Raw genomic sequence first — 19492 nt, 5'->3', positions numbered from 1 at the left:
AACCTCTAATGCCTAAGCCCTCATCGCCAGTCAAGAGAAGATGGAGCCTTGCTTTTTAGCCTGATGATCTTCCTCTACTGACATGGAAAGAGTCGGAGCCGGCTAGACCTGTGGCAAGAGCTCTTTTTGTAGATGATGCGGATGAGGCTATGCCTGCTCTTGTCCCCCCTCCACCTATGTGTGCAAGACCAAGGAGACCACGAAAAACTTTGGCGCAAACACCTCTGGTTGAAACGTCTGTTCGCAGATGTACTAGAAGCTCGGCCCAATGTGATGGGTTTAAGCCCACTTTCCATGAGCTGGTTCTACAGCCCAAGAAGAAGAAGCCCAAGGCTAAGCCCATGACTGCTGAGAGGCCCAGCACTACTGCATATGGAGATGTCCCTCCTCCCACTCCTGTCAGTTATCTACAAGCTCTTGGCAAGGAATTGGACATTGATGCAGCTCTGCTCACTGAGGATGCACTTATGGTGGACCCTTCTGCCGCTACCAACCAAGCTTCCAATGAATAGTGTGCTATCCAAATGCTGGGTTTTGCAAGCCCCAAAATTTGCTCCCTGTATGTCTTTACTTTCTGAACTTTGGATATGTAATAATGTTGGTTCAGACCTTGATGTGGCTTTTGGGCATATGGCATTGTGTGCTGTGTGGTTTGGGGACCTGTTTATGATCTTCATATATGAACTCTCAATGTAAAAGCTGGAATGTCCTGTGCTGGAATGTCAGGGGTTTAAACTCTGAATCTAGGCAAAGAGCTGTCAGGCAAAAGATCGATGAAAGTCACTGTGCAATTGCATGTTTGCAGGAAACTAAATGTGCTTCTTTCGACTCCAGATCAGTCAAAAGTTTTTGTCCTAAAAGATTTGACAGCTTTGCTTTTGCTCCTTCTTTGGGGGCCTCTGGTGGTATCATAGTTGTTTGGAACTCCTCTGTTTTTGAGGGGACCTTATTGGAAATCCAGCAATTTGCAGTAGTGGTTGAGTTTGTTTCCAGACAAAATAATGAGAGGTGGACTCTTGTTGCTGTTTATGGTCCTTGTCAGGGGGAAGCTAGGGATAACTTTGTTACTTGGTTATACCATCTGAATATTCCAGTGGATGAAAATTGGCTGCTCCTGGGGGATTTCAATTTTATGCGCTTGCTGGATAACAGAAATTTCCCTGGAGGGGACCTGAATGACATGTTTATCTTCAATGAGATTATAGGTCACTTGGGCCTTTTGGAATTGCCCATCAAAGGTAGATCATACACTTGGTCTAATATGCAGGATAATCCCCTCCTTGAGCAGCTAGATTGGTTTTTCACTTCTGTTGATTGGATTTCTGACTATCCCATGACTGAGGTGACGCCCCTCGCAAAAACTGCATCTGACCATGTGCCATGTGTGGTTTCCATCAAAACTTCTATCCCCAAGTCTAACATTTTTAGATTTGAAAACTATTGGTTAGAGCTTGAGGGTTTTATGGACTGTGTTGACTTTTCATGGCAAAGAACTTCTAGAAAAGGACATATCACAGCTAGAATAGCTGACAAGTTCAAATCACTGCAGATGTGTCTCAAAAGATGGCAGATGAACATCTCCAAACTAAAAATGCTGGTCGGTAAATGTAATAAGGTTATTTTGTTACTAGATGAACTTGAGGAGCTCAGACCATTATTCAGGCACGAGTCTAATTTCCGAAGAGTGGTTAAGAATCATGTGGAAAAGTTACTTCATCTTCAATGGCTCTATTGGAAAAAGAGATGTACTATCAGATATATTAAAGTGGGTGGAGAAAACACTAAGTTCTTTCATGCTATGGCTACTGAGAGGCATAGAAGGAACTCTATTGCTAGCTTAAAGCTACCTGATGGCACTGTAGTATCTGACCACTCTCAAATGGAGGGTATTATATGGAATTGTTTCAAAAATAGAATAGGCTCCTCAAGGGGCATCAACATGGGTTTTGATCTCTCCTCTTTAATCGTTCCAGTGGAGGGTTTGGATGCTCACACTAAGCCCTTTGAGAAAGAGGAAATGGATAAGATTGTCAAACATATGCCAGTTGATAAAGCCCCGGGTCCAGATGGCTTTAATGGTCTTTTCTTCAAAAGGTGCTGGCACATTATCTCTCCAGATTTTTATGAACTGGCACAGGCTTTTTATGATGGTACTGCTCATCTAGAGAACATCAATGATTCATATATCACTTTGGTGCCTAAGAAACATTCACCTGAGGAGGTGGGGGATTTCAGACCTATTTCTTTAACAGGAATGGGTCTTAAGTTCCTTTCCAAAATGGCAGCCAATAGGTTCCAAGAGGTAATAATGCAGTGTATCCACAAAAACCAGTATGGGTTTATAAAAAGCAGAACTATTCAGGATTGTATTGGATGGACTTTTGAGTATTTACATCAGTGTCATCAGTCCAAGAGGCCAATTGTCATACTTAAATTGGATTTTGAGAAGGCATTTGATTCCCTTGAGCATGAGGCAATTGTCCAAATCTTGAGATATAAGGGTTTCAATGAAAAGTGGATTCTTTGGATGAAACAGCTTTTGTCTACAGGTACATCATCTGTTCTGCTAAATGGTGTTCCAGGTAGGAAATTCATATGAAAAAAGGGTGTTAGGCAGGGAGATCCAGTCTCTCCTCTGCTATTTGTCTTAGCTGCTGACCTATTACAGACTGTAGTTAATGACATGTTCAGAAGAGGCATACTTCATCTCCCAATACCTTGTCATGACCAGGACTATCCTGTGATTCAGTATGCTGATGATACCTTGATCATCTTGCCTGCTGACAAGGCGCAGTTAATTGCTTTGAAGGACATGTTGAAGGTCTTCTCTGGGTCCACTGGGCTTGATGTGAATTATCATAAATCCTTTATCATTCCCATCAATGTGGACACTGCTGTTATGACAGATTTAGCTGCTGCTTTTGGATGTCAAATTGGGAAAATGCCTTTCACATACCTTGGGCTGCCAGTAGGTACTACTAGGCCTAAAATGGTGGACTACATGCCTCTGGTGGATTGCATGGAGAGAAGAATGACAGCTAGCTCCTCTTTCTTAAATCAGGGGGAGAGATTACAGTTTCTAAACTCTGCATTATCTTCTATGCCTATCTTCTTTCTTTGTAGTTTGGCTATCCCTGCTGGGATTCTAAAGCAATTGGAGAGAATTCAGAGACAATGCCTCTGGAGAAAAAATAGGGGTGAACCTGCTCCTTCTCTGGCTGCTTGGGACCTTATTTGCAGGCCAAAAAACAAGGGAGGCCTCGGTATCCTCAACCTGGGTGTTCAGAATGTCGCGCTACTGCTCAAACATGCTAATAACTTCCTCAATAAAAAGGATATACCTTGGGTGTCCTTAGTTTGGGACTCTTACTATCATGGCAGAGTACCCCAAGGAACTTCTGATTGTGGCTCCTTCTGGTGGAAGGATATATGCAAAGTCTTGCAAAATTTCAGGGACTGTTCTTGGGTTCAGATAAATGAAGGTGACACTGCACTCATGTGGTCAGACACTTGGAAGCTTGGTGATCAGGACTCTAGGCTTCAATTCAGATTTCCCAGGCTTTTTTCATATGTTAAATATCCCTGGATTTCTGTTAAGGATTTCTTGGACTCTCAGGACATGTATCACCACTTTCATCTTCCTTTGTCTAGCCAGGCTTTTGATGAGCTGCTTATTCTTCAATCTCTGTTGGACAGCCATGATAGAGTCACTGGGTCCAAAGATATTTGGCTTTGGAATGGCACTGCCAAGGGATACTCTCCGAAGCTTTTTTACTCCCATGTGTTTGTGCCACAATCTTTCAACCCCCTGACAGTTTGGATCTGGAAGTCCTCTTGCACTATGAAAATAAAAGTTTTTGCTTGGATGCTCATTATGGATAGGCTAAATACCAAAGATATGGTGGAACGGAGGCATTGGCATTTGGAGGATGGAGTAAACTGTGTTCTCTGCCCTTTGCAGACGAGGGAAACAAGAGATCATCTGTTCTTCAATTGCAATTTTAGTGTCAGGATCTGGAATTATTTGCAAATTGATTGGTCATCAGGTGACTCGATGCAGGAGCTAGTCATCAATGCAAAAAGGAGTTTTAGGAAACCTTTCTTCACTGAAGTGGTCTTTATAGCTTGCTGGAATATATGGATTGTCAGAAATGCTAAGGTCTTTAGGCATGAGAGAGCTGGATTTAATAAATGGAGAACAGTTTTTCTTCATGATATTGCCCTAATGCAATACAGGATTAAGCCTGCTTTTAAGGACGATCTCCTTAAATGGATCTCTTTTCTTCCACCTTGAGCCTCTTTGTTGTTTTTCCTTCTTTTAGTTTTAGCTTGATTACCCCTTGTAATCCCCCTTGTACTTGTTATTGTCTTGTCTTTTAATAAAGTTTTGATTTGCTGTGGGGGTTTTCCCTACAGTTCCCAGTCAAAAAAAAATTGGTAGCCCCCAAGGGCCGGCTCATTATGATGTGATGAGTCGGGTCTTCAATAAGGCCAGTAAAAAGGACTTTGCATTAGCCCCCAAGTGTCATGGTGCATGCTGGCAGTGACATGGGACTTGCATATTTGATGTAATCTCAACTTGAATAATGTAGCCCCCAAGTGCTGGGTCGTAAGCCTGCAGCAACTCAGGACTATTCCTTCCATTGTAGAATAAATTATATCCATTGATAAAATAATAGCCATCGCGCTGAAGCGACTTTGAAAACCTTAATCCTAATACTGGTTATTGATAACCATAAAAAATCCAGCCATGTTGGCTATTCAAGAGTTGAATAATATAATCCGGTATGAAAACCTCAATCATTCAATATCATCATGAAAATCCAGCCAAGTTGGGGTATTATCATATACTGGCGACTTAGAGTCTGCCATCCTGGCGGGTTGCAAAGACCCGAAGATGCTTCAAATATGAGGCATAAATAGGGAAGCTTGGCCCGATTTGTAAAACCAAATGGCAAAAAAGAGATGAGAGAATAAGAAATCAAAAAATCCGAGGCTATTGTAGGCCGCCAAGCCAAAGTGTCTTCTTCGATGAAACTAGCCCGAGCCACTGGAAGGTACGCGCTTTCTGTGAGCCGGCACTCACAGTACCCAATCGGCATTTGAACCCAGATAAGTTCAGGTCTTATTTAAAGATAGACTTATCAGGAGTACGCGGGGTCAGAGTAGCAGCATGCATCACGGGCCGATTTATCCAAGTTTCATGGAAGGCGGCTTATGAAGCCTGGATCTATCCTAACTATCTGTAAGCCGTGCTCTTACATGGCAAAACCGGCATTTTAACCTTAACAAGCTCAGATCTTGGTCGAATACGCCGTAAGATTGATCGGTAAGAGTTCAGCTGGTCAATCAAGATTACCTTATGGAGTTGGAGCAGCTGGTTACAGGTAGGATGACCCGGAAAGGTTATGTTCTCTTTGGTCGAATACATCTATGTTTGAATAAACCTGGTCAAGAGGGTAGTAACACTATGTTCTCTTTGGTCGAATACGCCTATGTTTGAACAGGAAGCCCCCAAGTGACATACTGACAAGTGTGGCATTGAGCCGATCAAGAGGTATATTCACAGCTATGCTTCAAATATGAGCAGGAAGCCCCCAAGTGACCAAGATAAGCCCATAAGGCAGGATACCCATGTTTGAACCGTGCATCATAGTAGCAAGTTCTCTTTGGCAACCTTTAAATTTTTCTGAGAACTCGAACTTTGCGAGAGATAAATTCATCTTGAGCCGGAATTTTAAAGCGGATATTGAGAACTTCAGTGCTTTGTGGGAGACAGATTTCCCGTGAGCCGGATTTTGAACCAAAATGCTTCTTTTTAAGCCGGAAATTTTCTGATGGCCTTTTAAATTTTCACCAATAGGGCAGTAGCCTTCGAGGCCGGGTTATTTTTCCTCCAATGACCCAGAGTTCTTGAATTCACTGAAAACCGGCAACATTTGTTGAGTCATGTCATCATAGCCCCAGAGTCTTAACACGACTCGAGGAGTTGGCTTGAGATTCTTCATACTTGACCATGATATAAACCGACATATAACTGAACAACGGACGCTGTAATATGCTGAAGCTGGAAGCAAGGTGGCAAGCTGATAATCTTCGCAACATTTATTGTATACTCCTGTACGAGTCATTCAATAAACTCCGTGACAAGATGGTCACATTTGCAGTACACAATTTGTCCTGCATCAAAAACATTGCAAGCCAAAGTAATTGCTCTTTTTAAAGAAAGTAATATGTAATATAAAAATATACTGGATGAATTTCACCTAATATGTTAGGCTGGAAATTATCCACCGCGGAGTTGATGATCACTATGGTGAAGTTGAAATCAATCACGAGCGAGTCGGCCGCGGAAGCACACAAATGAGTCAACCGTAGTGTTGTAAGCCGGTGCGGACGAGCAAGTGGTCCTCCGCGTTATAAGCTGGCGCAGACGCGTGAACCGACCGCGAGGGCAGACGGACAAGTTGTCCGTGGCGTTGCAAGGCGGCGCGGACGGGCGAGTCGGCCGACACGTTGATGTAAACTGGACCGCGACACGCATGTCTGTGAAACCGCACGGCACAGCCGAATGTGCATCTGCAGTATAACACCACCCCTGTTCCTTTTAATAGTCGTCCAGACCCGGCTCCACGTGACCTCTCCTCCTTTGTCCCTTTCTTTTTCTTTGTCTTCATGTGATGAAGAAACAACGGTAGCTTTTGATCTCCTCGTATAAGTAATGCATGTTGCTCAACGTCCTCCACACCACATGGATGCAGACCAGAAGATTAGGCCGACGTTGTCCCTCACCATCGCAGGAGTCTTTTGGATTTTTTAAAAATTAAACTAGGGTACGTGAACACATGGGAAGTATCAGCAGCGCGTCCTCATAATGGTTGTACGTAGACATTGGAGTGATTTGGCAACTTGGAAAACGGAGTTGGTGACTTGGAGAGACGGCCACTTTGCTTGGTTGTGGAGGTTGACGACTTGACAGCAGTCGGCTCTAGTGAACTTGGAGGCGACGCGGAGGTGATGATGAAGCGACTTAAAAACCAGTGGAGACGGCTCAACATGGCATGTTGGCATGCCAATGACAAAATGGTCCAGGCACGGCGACGATTTATTCAAGGCCGGCGCAACTCACGGGAAAAGGCAGACCATCGCGGTGACTTAGAGCATGGCCGAGCGTGAGCGAGCATGGCTGCGACGGCTTAAGACCGCGACCACACATGATAGAAGCGGAGGGCGGGTTACTGCGGCGGCCTTGGTGCGGAGGTAAGGTGGTGTTTCATGGCAGAGCCCACTTAGAACAAGACGAGTTTTGCATCGGAGGTTCGAAAGCGACACCGGTGAGGTGAAGCGACGCGACGAGGCCGCGGAGGCTCGGCAGCGGCACCACGGCAATGGAGGTAGTGCCACGGGGACGGTGACCTAACGGCTGCAGGGGCAGAGGTGCTTTTGAAAGCAGCCGACAGCTCAAGCAAGGTGGCAAAGATGGCAACTCTGAGGCGGCGAGACGTCAGTGGCGGCTCACCATGGTGGTCAACAGGGCAGGTCAACGGAGCTGGTCAATAGAGGAGTCCGAGCCCGTGGAAAATCCGCTTCCGGGCCGTGACCTTTTTTTAACGGAGCTGAACATGATAGCTTAGATCGGTTTCCTCTACTCTGTATATCCACTTCTCGCTAGTGATAATATGCCTTTGAGGACGCATCAGTTGATGGTAAAAAACAAAGGTTGGACCAATACTCTATACTGGTACAAATACTTGCGCCTTCCCATGTCATAGTAGATAATGGAGTAATAGTTGATGACTTGATTTTAGTCTTCCTAAAAGGAATCCATCACCGGTCAAATCTGGAGTTGTGGTGGAAGAAAACAAATAGCCGCCTTGGGACTTGAATCTGCACATTGCAGCAGCAACTCTCGGGTTCATCTCCGACTTGCAATTATGTCTTTTTTGTCTGATCTCAATTTTTTTGGTCTTGGCTTTTGGTGTTGGCGCCTTGCACCAAGATCGATCTGGATTAGATTTCTTAATTGCACAAGGAAAAATGCATGTTGGTCTCGGCGATGCGTGGTAGCAGTAGTTGAAATTTATCTCCTCTTGGATCCGACTTTCAAAGGCGGTGGCTCACGGCGCAGCCCTAAATTTTGTTTAACCTTTAAACCTCACCGATCATAAATCTGGTCCGACGAACTTGAAGCTGACACAGCTCCTTCCAAACCGGCTCTTCTTCATCCGAAAATTGTGAACTCTCGATCCCTAGGAGAAATCCTTCAAGAACTCAACATCACCGTGCACAGGTCCCATGGTGGGCGCCAACTGTCATGGAATTGTCACGGCAGATGTCCTTAGTGTCAGGAGTTAGTCGCGAGGCCAACACATCTATGTGGTAGCTTGAGAGGGGTTGAGTGGGACGAGAGACGCGAACTTTTACCCAGGTTCGGCCCCTCATGGTGGAGGTAAAATCCTACATCCTGCTTCACTCATATTGATGATGATGATCACGATTATAAGGGTGCTCTATCTTGAGAGCTATTGAGTTTTCTGTCTAAACCTAACTTGTAAAAACCTGTCCTCTTGGGGTGTCCTGCCCCTCCTTATATATGTTGAAGGGGCGTCTTACATGACTAGTCCTATTAGGATTAGGATTACTCTATTACAAGTGGAGTCCTAGTCTTGCTTCCTTTATAGGAGAATATTCCTTATGCCTTTCATCTTAAGCCGGCCCACCATAACACGAGCGGCCTTCCATAAACCACCTGTTGGGCCACCAGGACTTGTCGCACCTCTGACCCGCCGGCCGAGTCATTAGTGAGTGTAGAGATCCGGGCGGGTCACTTAGTGTGTCGCCAAGTCAGGGCGGGTCACCAGTGAGTCGCCAAGTTAGGGCGGGTTACCAGTGAGTCGCCAAGTCCGGCCGGGTCATACTGCGGGGTATATCCTGACAACTTCACTCTGAAATTCTTTGAACTTTTCAAATGTTTCAGACTTATGTTTCATTAAGTAGATATACCGATATCTGCTCAAATCATCTGTGAAGGTCAGAAAATAACGTTACCGCCGCAAGCCTCAACACTCATCGGACCACATATATCACTATGTATTATTTCCAATAAGTTAGTGGCTCGCTTCATTGTTTTGGAGAACAGAGTCTTAGTCATCTTGCACATGAGGCATGGTTCACAAGTATCAAGTGATTCATAATCAAGTGATTCCAAAATCCCATCAGCATGGAGTTTCTTCATGCGCTTTACACCAATATGACCTAAACGACCGTGCCACAAATAAGTTGCACTATCATTATTAACTTTGGATCTTTTGGCTTCAATATTATGTATATGTGTATCACTACGATCAAGATTCAACAAAAATAGACCACTCATCAAGGGTGCATGACCATAAAAGATATTACTCATATAAATAGAACAACCATTATTCTCTGATTTAAATGAATAACCATCTCGCATCAAACAAGATCCAGATATAATGTTCATGCTCAACGCTGGCACCAAATAACAATTATTCAGGTCTAGAACTAATCCCGAAGGTAGATGTAGAGGTAGCGTGCCGACGGCGATCGCATCGACCTTGGAACCATTTCCGACGCGCATCGTCACCTCGTCCTTAGAGAATCTTAATTTAATCCATAGCCCCTATTTTGAGTTGCAAATATGAGCAACAGAACCAATATCAAATACCGAGATGCTACTATGAGCATTAGTAAAGTACACATCAATAACATGTATATCAAATATACCTTTCACTTTGCCACCCTTCTTATCCAGTCCCTTTACAGTAGAAACACTTAGTTTTAGGCTTAGGTCCAGACTTGGGCTTCTTCCCTTGAGAAGCAACTTGCTTGCTATTCTTCTTGAAGTTCCCCTTCTTCCCTTTGCCCTTTTTCTTGAAACTAGTGGTCTTGTTAACCATCAACACTTGACGCTCCTTCTTGATTTCTACCTCCGCAGCCTTTAGCATTGCGAAGAGCTCGGGAATTGTCTTTTCGATCCCATGCATATTATAGTTCATCCCGAAGCCTTTATAGCTTGGTGGCACTGATTGAAGAACTCTGTCAATGACACTATCATCAGGAAGATTAACTCCTACCTAGGTCAAGTGGTTATGGTACCCAGACATTCTGAGTATGTGTTCACTGACAGAACTATTCTCCTCCATTCTACAGCTGTGTAACTTGTTGGAGACTTCATATCTCTCAACTTGGGCATTTGCTTCAAATATTAACTTCAACTCCTGGAACATCTCATATGCTCCATGACGCTCAAAACGTCTTTGAAGTCCCGATTCTAACCGTAAAGCATGGCACACTAAACTATCAAGTAGTCATCAGCTTTGCTCTGCCAGACGTTCATAACGTCCGGAGTTGCTCCTGCAGCGGGTCTTGCACCTAGCGGTGCTTCCAGGATGTAATTCTTCTATGCAGCAATGAGGATAATCCTCAAGTTACGGCCCCAGTCCATGTAGTTGCTACCATCATCTTTCAACTTAGCTTTCTCTAGGAACGCATTAAAATTCAAGGGAACGGTAGCACAGGCCATTAATCTACAACAACATAGATATGCAAAAACTATCAGGACTAAGTTCATAATAAATTAAAGTTCGATTAATCATATTACTTAAGCACTCCTACTTAGATAGACATCCCTCTAGGCATCTAAATGATCACGTGATCCATATCAACTAAACCATGTCCGATCATCACGTGAGATGGAGTAGTTTTCAATGGTGAACATCTCTATGTTGATCATATCTACTATATGATTCACGTTCGACCTTTCGGTCTCAGTGTTCCGTGGCCATATCTGCATATGCTAGGCTCGTCAAGTTTAACTTGAGTGTTCTGCACGTGCAAAACTGGCTTGCACCCATTGTATGTGAACATAGGGTTTATCACACCTGATCATCACATGGTGTCTCGGCACGACGAACTATAGCAATGTGCATACTCAGGGAGAACATTTATACCTTGAAATTTAGTGAGGGATCATCTTATAATGCTACCTCCGTACTAAGCAAAATAAGATGCATAAAAGATAAACATCACATGCAATCAAAATATGTGACATGATACGGCCATCATCATCTTGTGCCTTTGGTTCTCCATCTCCAAAGCATCGTCATGATCTCCATCGTCACCAGCTTGACACCTTGATATCCATCGTAGCATCATTGTCGTCTCACCAACTATTGCTTCTACGACTATCGCTACCGCTTAGTGATAAAGTAAAGCAATTACATGGCAATTGCATTTCATACAATAAAGCGACAACCATAAGGCTCCTGCCAGTTGCTGATAACTTTTACAAAACATGATCATCTCATACAACAATTTATATCTCATCACGTCTTGACCATATCACATCATAACATGCCCTGCAAAATCAAGTTAGATGTCCTCTACTTTGTTGTTGCAAGTTTTACGTGGCTGCTACGATCTTCTAGCAAGAACCGTTCTTACCTACGCATCAAAACTACAACGATTTCCCATCAAGTTTGTTGTTTTAACCTTCAACAAGGACCGGCTGTAGTCAAATTCGAATCAACTAAAGTTGGAGAAACATACACCCGCCAGCCACCTGTGTGCAAAGCACATCGGTAGAACCGGTCTCATGAACATGGTCATGTAATGTTGGTTGAGGCCGCTTCATCCAATAATACCGCCGAATCAAAATAATACGTTGGTGGTAAGCAATATGACTATTATCACCCACAACTCTTTGTGTTCTACTCGTGCATATCATCTACGCATAGGCCTGGCTCGGATGCCACTGTTGGGGAATGTAGCATGCAATTTCAAAAAAATTCCTACGATCACGCAAGATCTATTTAGGAGATGCATAGCAATGAGAGGGAGAAAGAGTGTCCACGTACCCTCGTAGACAGAAAGCGGAAGCGTTAGATTAACGCGGTTGATGTAGTCGAACGTCTTCACGATCCAACTGATCTTAGTACCGAACGTACGGAACCTCTGTGTTCAGCACACGTTCAGCTCGATGACGTCCCTCGAACTCTTGATCCAGTAGAGGGTCGAGGGAGAGTTCCGTCAGCACAACGGTGTGGTGATGGTGATGTGATCCGCACAGGGCTTCGCCTAAGCACTACGATGCTATGACCGGAGGAGTACCACACACGGCTAAGATAACTATTGGTGTGCCTTTGGGGTGCATGAGGGAGTCCTGGATAAGGGTGTCCTCGGGCGTCCGGGCTATGTGACATGGGCTGGACTGATGGGCCGTGAAGATACAAGATAGAAGACCTTCCCTCGTATCCGGATGGGACTCTCCGTTGCATGGACAACAAGCTTGGCGGCCAGACGCGTAGTTTCCTTTCTCTATAAACCAACTCTGTACAACCCTAGCCCCCTCCAGTATCTATATAAAATGGAGGGTTTAGTCTGTAGAGGCAATCACAAATCATACAGGCTAGACATCTAGGGTTTAGCCATTATGATCTCGAGGTAGATCAACTCTTGTAATCCCTATACTCATCAAAGTCAATCAAGCAGGAAGTAGGGTATTACCTCCATCAAGAGTGCCCAGCCCTGGGTAAACATCGTGTCCCCCGCTTCCTATTACCTTCGATCCTTAGACGCACAGTTCGGGGGCCCTTACCCGAGATCTGCCAGTTTTGACACCGACATTGGTGCTTTCATTGAGAGTTCCTCTGTGTCGACAATAGAAGGATCGATGGCTCGCCTTGTCATCAATGACAAAATCACCTCTGGAAGGGCCCTAGATCCTGGGCAGATCCTCTAGCTCGGTAGTTTTACCATGGGTGCCCGGCTGACAGTTAAGCCAAAGGCGGTCCCCCAAATTGCCAAAAATCATCTCCGCATCGGCCTCGAACACTCCGACAAGATGGATCCGGTAGATATTTCATCTTTGAATGAACTGCTAGATCGCATCGCCGCCCTGTGGGTCGCAACAGACTATGATTGGATTGGGCTTAAACCCGATCAGAGGGAAATTAGGTCCCCACCTATCACCCATCTGATGGCGGTTGTAGAGGAACAAGCCGAGGATGCCTCTCCCCCTATGCTGAGAACAAGCTATGTTCGAATTCCTGAGCCTTGCGAGCCGGATACCCATCTTCAGGAAGAGACCTCCTGTCCTCCGAACATAGAACCAGGCGTTGAGCCTCAGAACCCCCAGGACACTCCGGATCCCGGGCTAGTAACCTCAGAAATTCTTCAACCTCCGGATTCTGCAGTGGGCCGGGGTTCGGATTTCAGCCCGCCCACCCACCACAAGCAATACTCCCCAAGAAATTCTTGTCCTCCGAACATATGTGACATAATGTACGCATGGCAGCAACCTCAGGAAACAGTCCATCACTTTTGGGCCAGATTCCTCCTTGTTAAAAACAAGATCAAAGATTTCTACGACGACGACGCGGTTTCAGTATTCTGCCGCAACTGTACGGATGAGGGGATCCTCAATGCCCTCAACCGATGCCGCATACTGCACTTTGCAGAATTAGCGCATATAGTACAAAAATATTGCGCAATGGAAAGCGCCTGGAAAGCCCAGACAGCCCGGTGGGAACCACCCACCTTTAAGCCACCCACCGGACGGGCAAAAAGGATGCACCCTCGTGGGGCACCCGGTCATCATCCCGTGGACAAGAAAATCCAGCCCTTAAATGGACACATAACTTTCCTTGATGAATGGCTTTACAAGCCCTGTCAGATACACCCGATGCCAAATTCTGAACCAACGCACAACCTTCGGGCATGTTGGGTACTCCGGCAGGTGGCTAAGAGCGGTGAGACTATCCTCACCAATACAACCTCAGAGAAATACTCTCCAGGGGACGACGATCTCAACGTCTTCACGGTCTTCGAAACCTTTTCTTCAAATAATCAGTGTAAAAAGGGTACTCCGCGACCTCGCCGAAATCAACGAAATAGCCGCAGTAAATCCTTGGAACGATACATCGATAACTTTCACCGCCAATGACGAACCAAGGGCTCGATCAGTCCGCGCACCAGCCGCTTTGGTCTTAAACCCAATCATCAACGGCTTTCTGCTTACTAAAGTGCTCATGGACGGCGGCAGCGGACTGAAACTCATCTATAGAGACACGCTCGATAAAATGCAAATAGACAAGAGCCGCATCGAGCAAAGCAGTACAACCTTTCGAGGCATTATCCCCAGTCGAGAAGCGCGATGCTCGGGGAAAATCAAGCTTGATGCAGTATTCGGCACGCCGGAGAACTACAGGTCCGAAGAGTTAATCTTCCACGTGGCACCTTTCAACAGCGGATAGCACGCCCTGTTGGGGCGAGATGCATTCACACGCTTTCAAGCTATACCCCATTACGGGTACATGAAGCTCAAAATGCCCGGGGCCAATGGAGTTATCACTATCACCAGTGATTCGGACATAGCACTCGACGCCGAAAACAAAACCGCATCGTTGGCCCTCGACACATTATCTGAGGCCCTTGTTGCCGAGGATCTCACCGCTCTGCGCTCCACAGTGGATAGAGACAATGTAATCCTCGATAAAAGGCCTAAGTCCACTTCTTTCGAGCTAGTAGACAACATAGTCAAATTCCAAGCCCACCTGATGGATCCTAATAAAACAGCAGCCATTGGAGCACAGCTGGATCCGATGGTCGACGCTGTTCTAAGAGCTTTCCTGTGCGAGAATTGGGACATCTTTGCCTGACATCCTTCGGATATGCCAGGAATCCCATGCAGACCGGCCGAGCACAACCTCAACATAATAAAGGGGTTGAAGCTAGTCAAGCAAATGCTGCAGCAACTTTCCGAACCCAAGCGAAAAGCTATGAGGGAGGAGCTAGCCAAACTACTTGAAGCCAGGTTCATTAGAGAGATCAAACACCCGGATTGGTTAGCAAACCCGGTCATGGTGCCAAAGGACAAATCCTGGCGCCTTTGTGTCGATTTCAAAGACCTCAAGAAAGCCTGCCCTAAGGACCCCTTCCCATTGCCCCGCATTGACCAAATCATCGATGCAACTATAGGACACGATTCACTGTGTTTCCTCAACGCATACTCTAGATACCATCAGATTAAGATGAAGAAATCCGACCAGGCCGCAACGGCATTCATTATGCCGTATGGGCCTTTTCTACTTCAACACTATGCCTTTCGGACTCAAAAAAGCCGGCGCCACTTATCAATGCATGATTCAAACATGCCTAGAAAAACAAATTGGCAAGACGGTGGAGGCATATGTGGACGGCGTAATCATCAAGACTAAGCATATCGAATCGTTGGTGGACGATCTGCGGCTCACATTCGACAACCTCTGGACATATAATATCCGACTCAATCCGGAAAATGTGTCGTCGGAGTCCCAGCCAGAAAACTTCTCGGGTTCATCGTGTCCAACAGAGGAATTGAAGCAAACCAGCAAAAATCCGGGCCCTGTCGCAATTGGCAATGCCAACAGACTTAAAACAAGTCCAAAAGCTAGCGAGGTGTGTGGCAACATTGAGCCGTTTCATATCCAGACTAGTTGAAAAGGCATTGCCACTTTATCACATGCTCCGACGCACCGACCACTTTGAATGGACGGATGCGGCAACAGCTGGATTGGAAGAAATAAAAACCTTGTTAGCAAACAACCCAATCCTTGCCGCACCAAACATCGGCGAGCCTATGTTGCTCTACATATCCGCAACTCACCAGGTGGTGAGCGTTGTGCTCTTCGTCGAACGGGAGGAAGAGGGACACAAATTCCCACTTCAAAAACCAACGTACTATGTGTCGGCGGTCCTTACACCATGCAAATCCTGATACTCGCACTATGAAAAGATAGCCTATGCGGTTTTCATGGCATCTCAGAAGCTGCGACACTACTTTGAAGAGTGCTTGATCACGGTGGCTTCCGAAGTTCCACTCAACGACATCATAAACAACCAAGACGCCTCCGACCGCATTGCCAAATGGGCTATCGAACTCTTGCCATTTGAAATAACATAGAAGCCACGCCGAGCTATTAAATCTCAGGTGTTGGCTGACTTCATCACTGAATGGACAAAAGCTAAACTCCCTAAAGAGTACAACAGATACTCTAACTAGGTGATGTACTTTGATGGCTCTAAAATGTTAGCCAGATTGGGGGCCGGTGTCATACTAACATCCCCTACAGGGGACACAGTCTGTTATGTATTACAAATCATGTATACGGACTCCAATAACGCGACAGAATATGAAGCATTACTGCATGGGCTTCGGATGGCCATTTCTATGGGAATACAACGCCTTGAGGGGAGAGGGGATTCAAACCTCGCGACATCTCAAATTAACGGAGAATCCGATGCAAAAGATCTGAAGATGGTGGCCTACCGCAACGTCGTACTCAAAATATTAGCTCGATTTGAAGGGCTTGAATTCCACCATGTGGCCTGAGAGAGCAATCACACAATGGACATCCTTGCTCGAATGGGCGCTAAACGTGACCCCGTCCCACCTAACACCTTCATGGAAAGGCTTTTCAAGCCATCCGTGGTATGGCAGGACGAGAGTGGAAATACCAGTCCAGCGCCGACCACACCCCCGGATGCCGAAGATGACTCGGATATCACCGGGGACTCGGGCATCGAGCCAACACCTTCCGCCAATGTAATCATGGAGGTAATCACTCCATGGACCAAACCTTTCCTAGCCTACTTTAATAGGCAGGAGCTCCCTGATGACTAGAACGAGGCCCGCCACATAGTTCGACGCTCCAAAGCCTACAAAATTCATGAAGGAGAACTCTACAAGAAAAGCACTACTGGAGGGGCGGCAGCTCTTGGCCGAAATACATGCTGGCCTCGGTGGCCATCACGCTGCAGTTCAGTCCCTCGTAAGCAAGGCCTTCCATATAGGTTGCTTTTGGTCCAAGTCCCGAGCAGATGCACAGGCCCTTGTGCAGCATTTGTGTCAGGTGCTAGCTCTTTGCCAATCAAAGCCATATGCCACCCACAGCCCTAAGAACAATCCCTATTACCTGGCCTTTCGCGGTCTGGGGGCTAGACATGGTCGGACCCCTTAAAGGGGGAAGCCATAAGAAGAAATATTTACCGGTTATGGTGGATAAATTCACTAAGTGGATAGAGGCTAAACCAGTAAAAACGGCTGAAGCCAGACCAGTGATAGATTTTATCTCCGGCGTTGTACACCATTATGGTGTCCTACATAGCGTTATCACGGATAATGGCTCTAATTTCATAGCCGATGAGGTCAAAAATTGGTGTGCTAATCTAGGTATTAAACTCGATTACGCCCAAACGAACGGTCAAGTTGAACGGGCCAATGGCCTAATAATGAGCGGCATCAAACCCAGGCTAGTGCGATCCCTAAAGGAGTCAGATAAGCACTGGGTCAAGGAGCTCGGCTCCATACTCTAGGGGCTGCAGACCACGCCCAATCGCACCATCAGATACACACCATTATTCATGGTGTACGACGCAGAGGCTGTCTTGCCCTGCGATATTATCCATGATTCACCTCGAGTGCGCATGTATGAGGAGAGAGAGAGGCCAAGCTCGATCGGCAGGACGACTTAGATGGCCTGGAGGAGGAGCGCGATGTCGCAAAGGCTTGTTCCGCATTCTACCAACAACAAGCTCGAAGATACCAAAGCAAACAAGTGCGAGCAAAGACTTAAAATGTCAGTGAACTCGTTCTATGCCTACCAGAGAAGAAAAAGGACAAGCTCAAGCCCAAATGGGAGGGTCCATTCATTATAGATGAAGTTCTCACCGGAGGAGCCTATCGCCATCACAATGCATCGGATAATCGCTTAGAGCTGAACCCATGGAACATTGCTAGGCTCCGAAGATTCTACGCCTAAGTCCGGACACATACCTTTGTTCGTTCCCTTTTTCCCCCCTTTTCAGTTTTTTCCTTTTTTATTTTTGTTTTACACGATTTCTAGCGTGTGTTCAGGTAAGCCGCACACTTGAGGGGTATACATCCTTAAATGTACATCCCCCACCATAACTGGGGGCTTCTCTCAATAGAAGCTTATTATTATTTTGAGCATAAAGCTCATCACATATATGTGTTGTTTTCTCATATGTGTCCTGTCCTCGCCATTATATGCACCTCTATGACTTAAGTTTTTGCCAAGATGGGTTGCCTGGCTCCTGTGCTTATGCCCTATGTTCCCGCTTGTTCGGCTAGGGTATAAAGGGAGCACCTCTGCGATTGTTACAACTAGGTCATCTGGACATGTACCTCAGACGGGTGAAGTCGAAAGCTAGCATTCTTAAGGGAATAATTGGTCGGCGGACAAACAACGAACTACCTTCGTTGCAATATAAACTATCAGAATACAAAGACTCATGTTATTCTTTCGCATCACGGCTTAGGCATGCATACATAATGCATGCTGACCCATGGAGAGGAACCCTTAACAGAACTATTCTCTTTGGAAGATGTTTCTTACGTTAAAAAGTAATATAACATAACTCCCCGAATATAGTTTGTCTATTCAAGCACTATGGCCGGATTGCCTAGTTTCCGAACATACTTGGTGTTTCCCACAAGTATAGTTTTCGGAAACACTCCAACCCTTGGGTTTCGGAGGTCAAAGCGGAAGGTCTGCCATGACAATCTTTTACAATTCGGTCGGACATAAGTTGATGATAAAGTGTCTTGTTACATGAAATCACACGCCTACTCTTTATCTATGCCATCTATCAGGCTGTCTAGTTTACATTCCTGTTGTGAGAATTTGGCGGCTATCTTTACTTGGTAGTACACCAGGCTAACCGGAATTTCTTGTCTGTCAAGTCCGGTATATCGTGTTTTCACCATGGCCCCGGCTTCTCGTGCACCTTCTCGACATGCTGCTGCCTTCCATAGCTCAAAACGAAGACGAGCTCCCTTGAATATATTCGCGAGCTCCCCCATCATTCCTGGAGGAGAATCGGATGGCTGTAAATCCTTATCCATGTTCCTCATTGCTTTCCGAGCTCGCTCGTGCACTTTGGATGGCTCTTGCAGCAAGTCGCCTTGAAATCTGGACACATCTCCCTCGGGCCGCCCAGTTAACAAACCTACAGGACCAAATCTCATAAAACTTCCCATCAGGGGATCTTATGAAAGTTAGGTTCAAGGACATACTAAATATGCCGCCTTTCAGCTTTCTGTTCTCCTTCAAGGCATCTGACAGTTGGGCTCTTACGTCCTTTAGCTCTCCGACTTGCTTGATGTTGGCATCGTGTAGTTTATTCTTCTCATTAATGGTCCGTGTTAATACACGTTGACTGGCGGCTTCTTGCCCTTCGGCACGTTGTTTGTCCGCCTGAGCAGCCTTTAGCCTCTCCTCCAGCTGATCTGCTGATTCTGCTGCTGTAAACAAAACAATGAGTATTCAAAAATCATTGTTAGGACAGAACCATATTTTCCGGACACTGTTGTGCTTACCATCCGGTGCCTTCTTGGATTTCTTCAAATTTTCCAGTTCAGTGGTGACAACAGTTAGCTTGGTCCGACATTCTTCAAGCTCCTTGGACA

General features: G+C 45.7%; 1 protein-coding gene across 1 annotated transcript; it reads left to right on the top strand.

Moving 5' to 3' along the window:
- Positions 1-341: 341 nt before the first annotated feature.
- Positions 342-3195, top strand: LOC147960091 (uncharacterized). Its single transcript, XM_087533126.1, has 5 exons — positions 342-470; positions 2138-2302; positions 2399-2473; positions 2669-2968; positions 3124-3195. Exons 1-5 carry the CDS (start codon positions 342-344, stop codon positions 3193-3195), a joined length of 741 nt encoding a protein of 246 aa, XP_087389252.1.
- The last annotated feature ends 16297 nt before the right edge of the window (positions 3196-19492 follow it).

This window comes from Triticum urartu, chromosome 7A (genome assembly GCF_056163025.1).
Source record: "Triticum urartu cultivar PI428250 chromosome 7A, HENAU_Tu73, whole genome shotgun sequence".
In the NCBI taxonomy this organism is placed as follows: Eukaryota; Viridiplantae; Streptophyta; class Magnoliopsida; order Poales; family Poaceae; genus Triticum; species Triticum urartu.
Note: the sequence above shows the minus strand (reverse complement) of the source record. Positions and strands in the feature narration are given on the sequence as shown.

Bases quoted from the DNA above. Each gene is read 5' to 3' on its own strand.
- LOC147960091 (XM_087533126.1), top strand. From the start codon at position 342: ATGACTGCTGAGAGGCCCAGCACTACTGCATATGGAGATGTCCCTCCT. The intron at 471-2,137 runs GTGGACCCTTCT...GAACTGGCACAG, and splicing joins TCACTGAGGATGCACTTATG to GCTTTTTATGATGGTACTGC. The intron at 2,303-2,398 runs GTAATAATGCAG...TATTTACATCAG, and splicing joins CAGCCAATAGGTTCCAAGAG to TGTCATCAGTCCAAGAGGCC.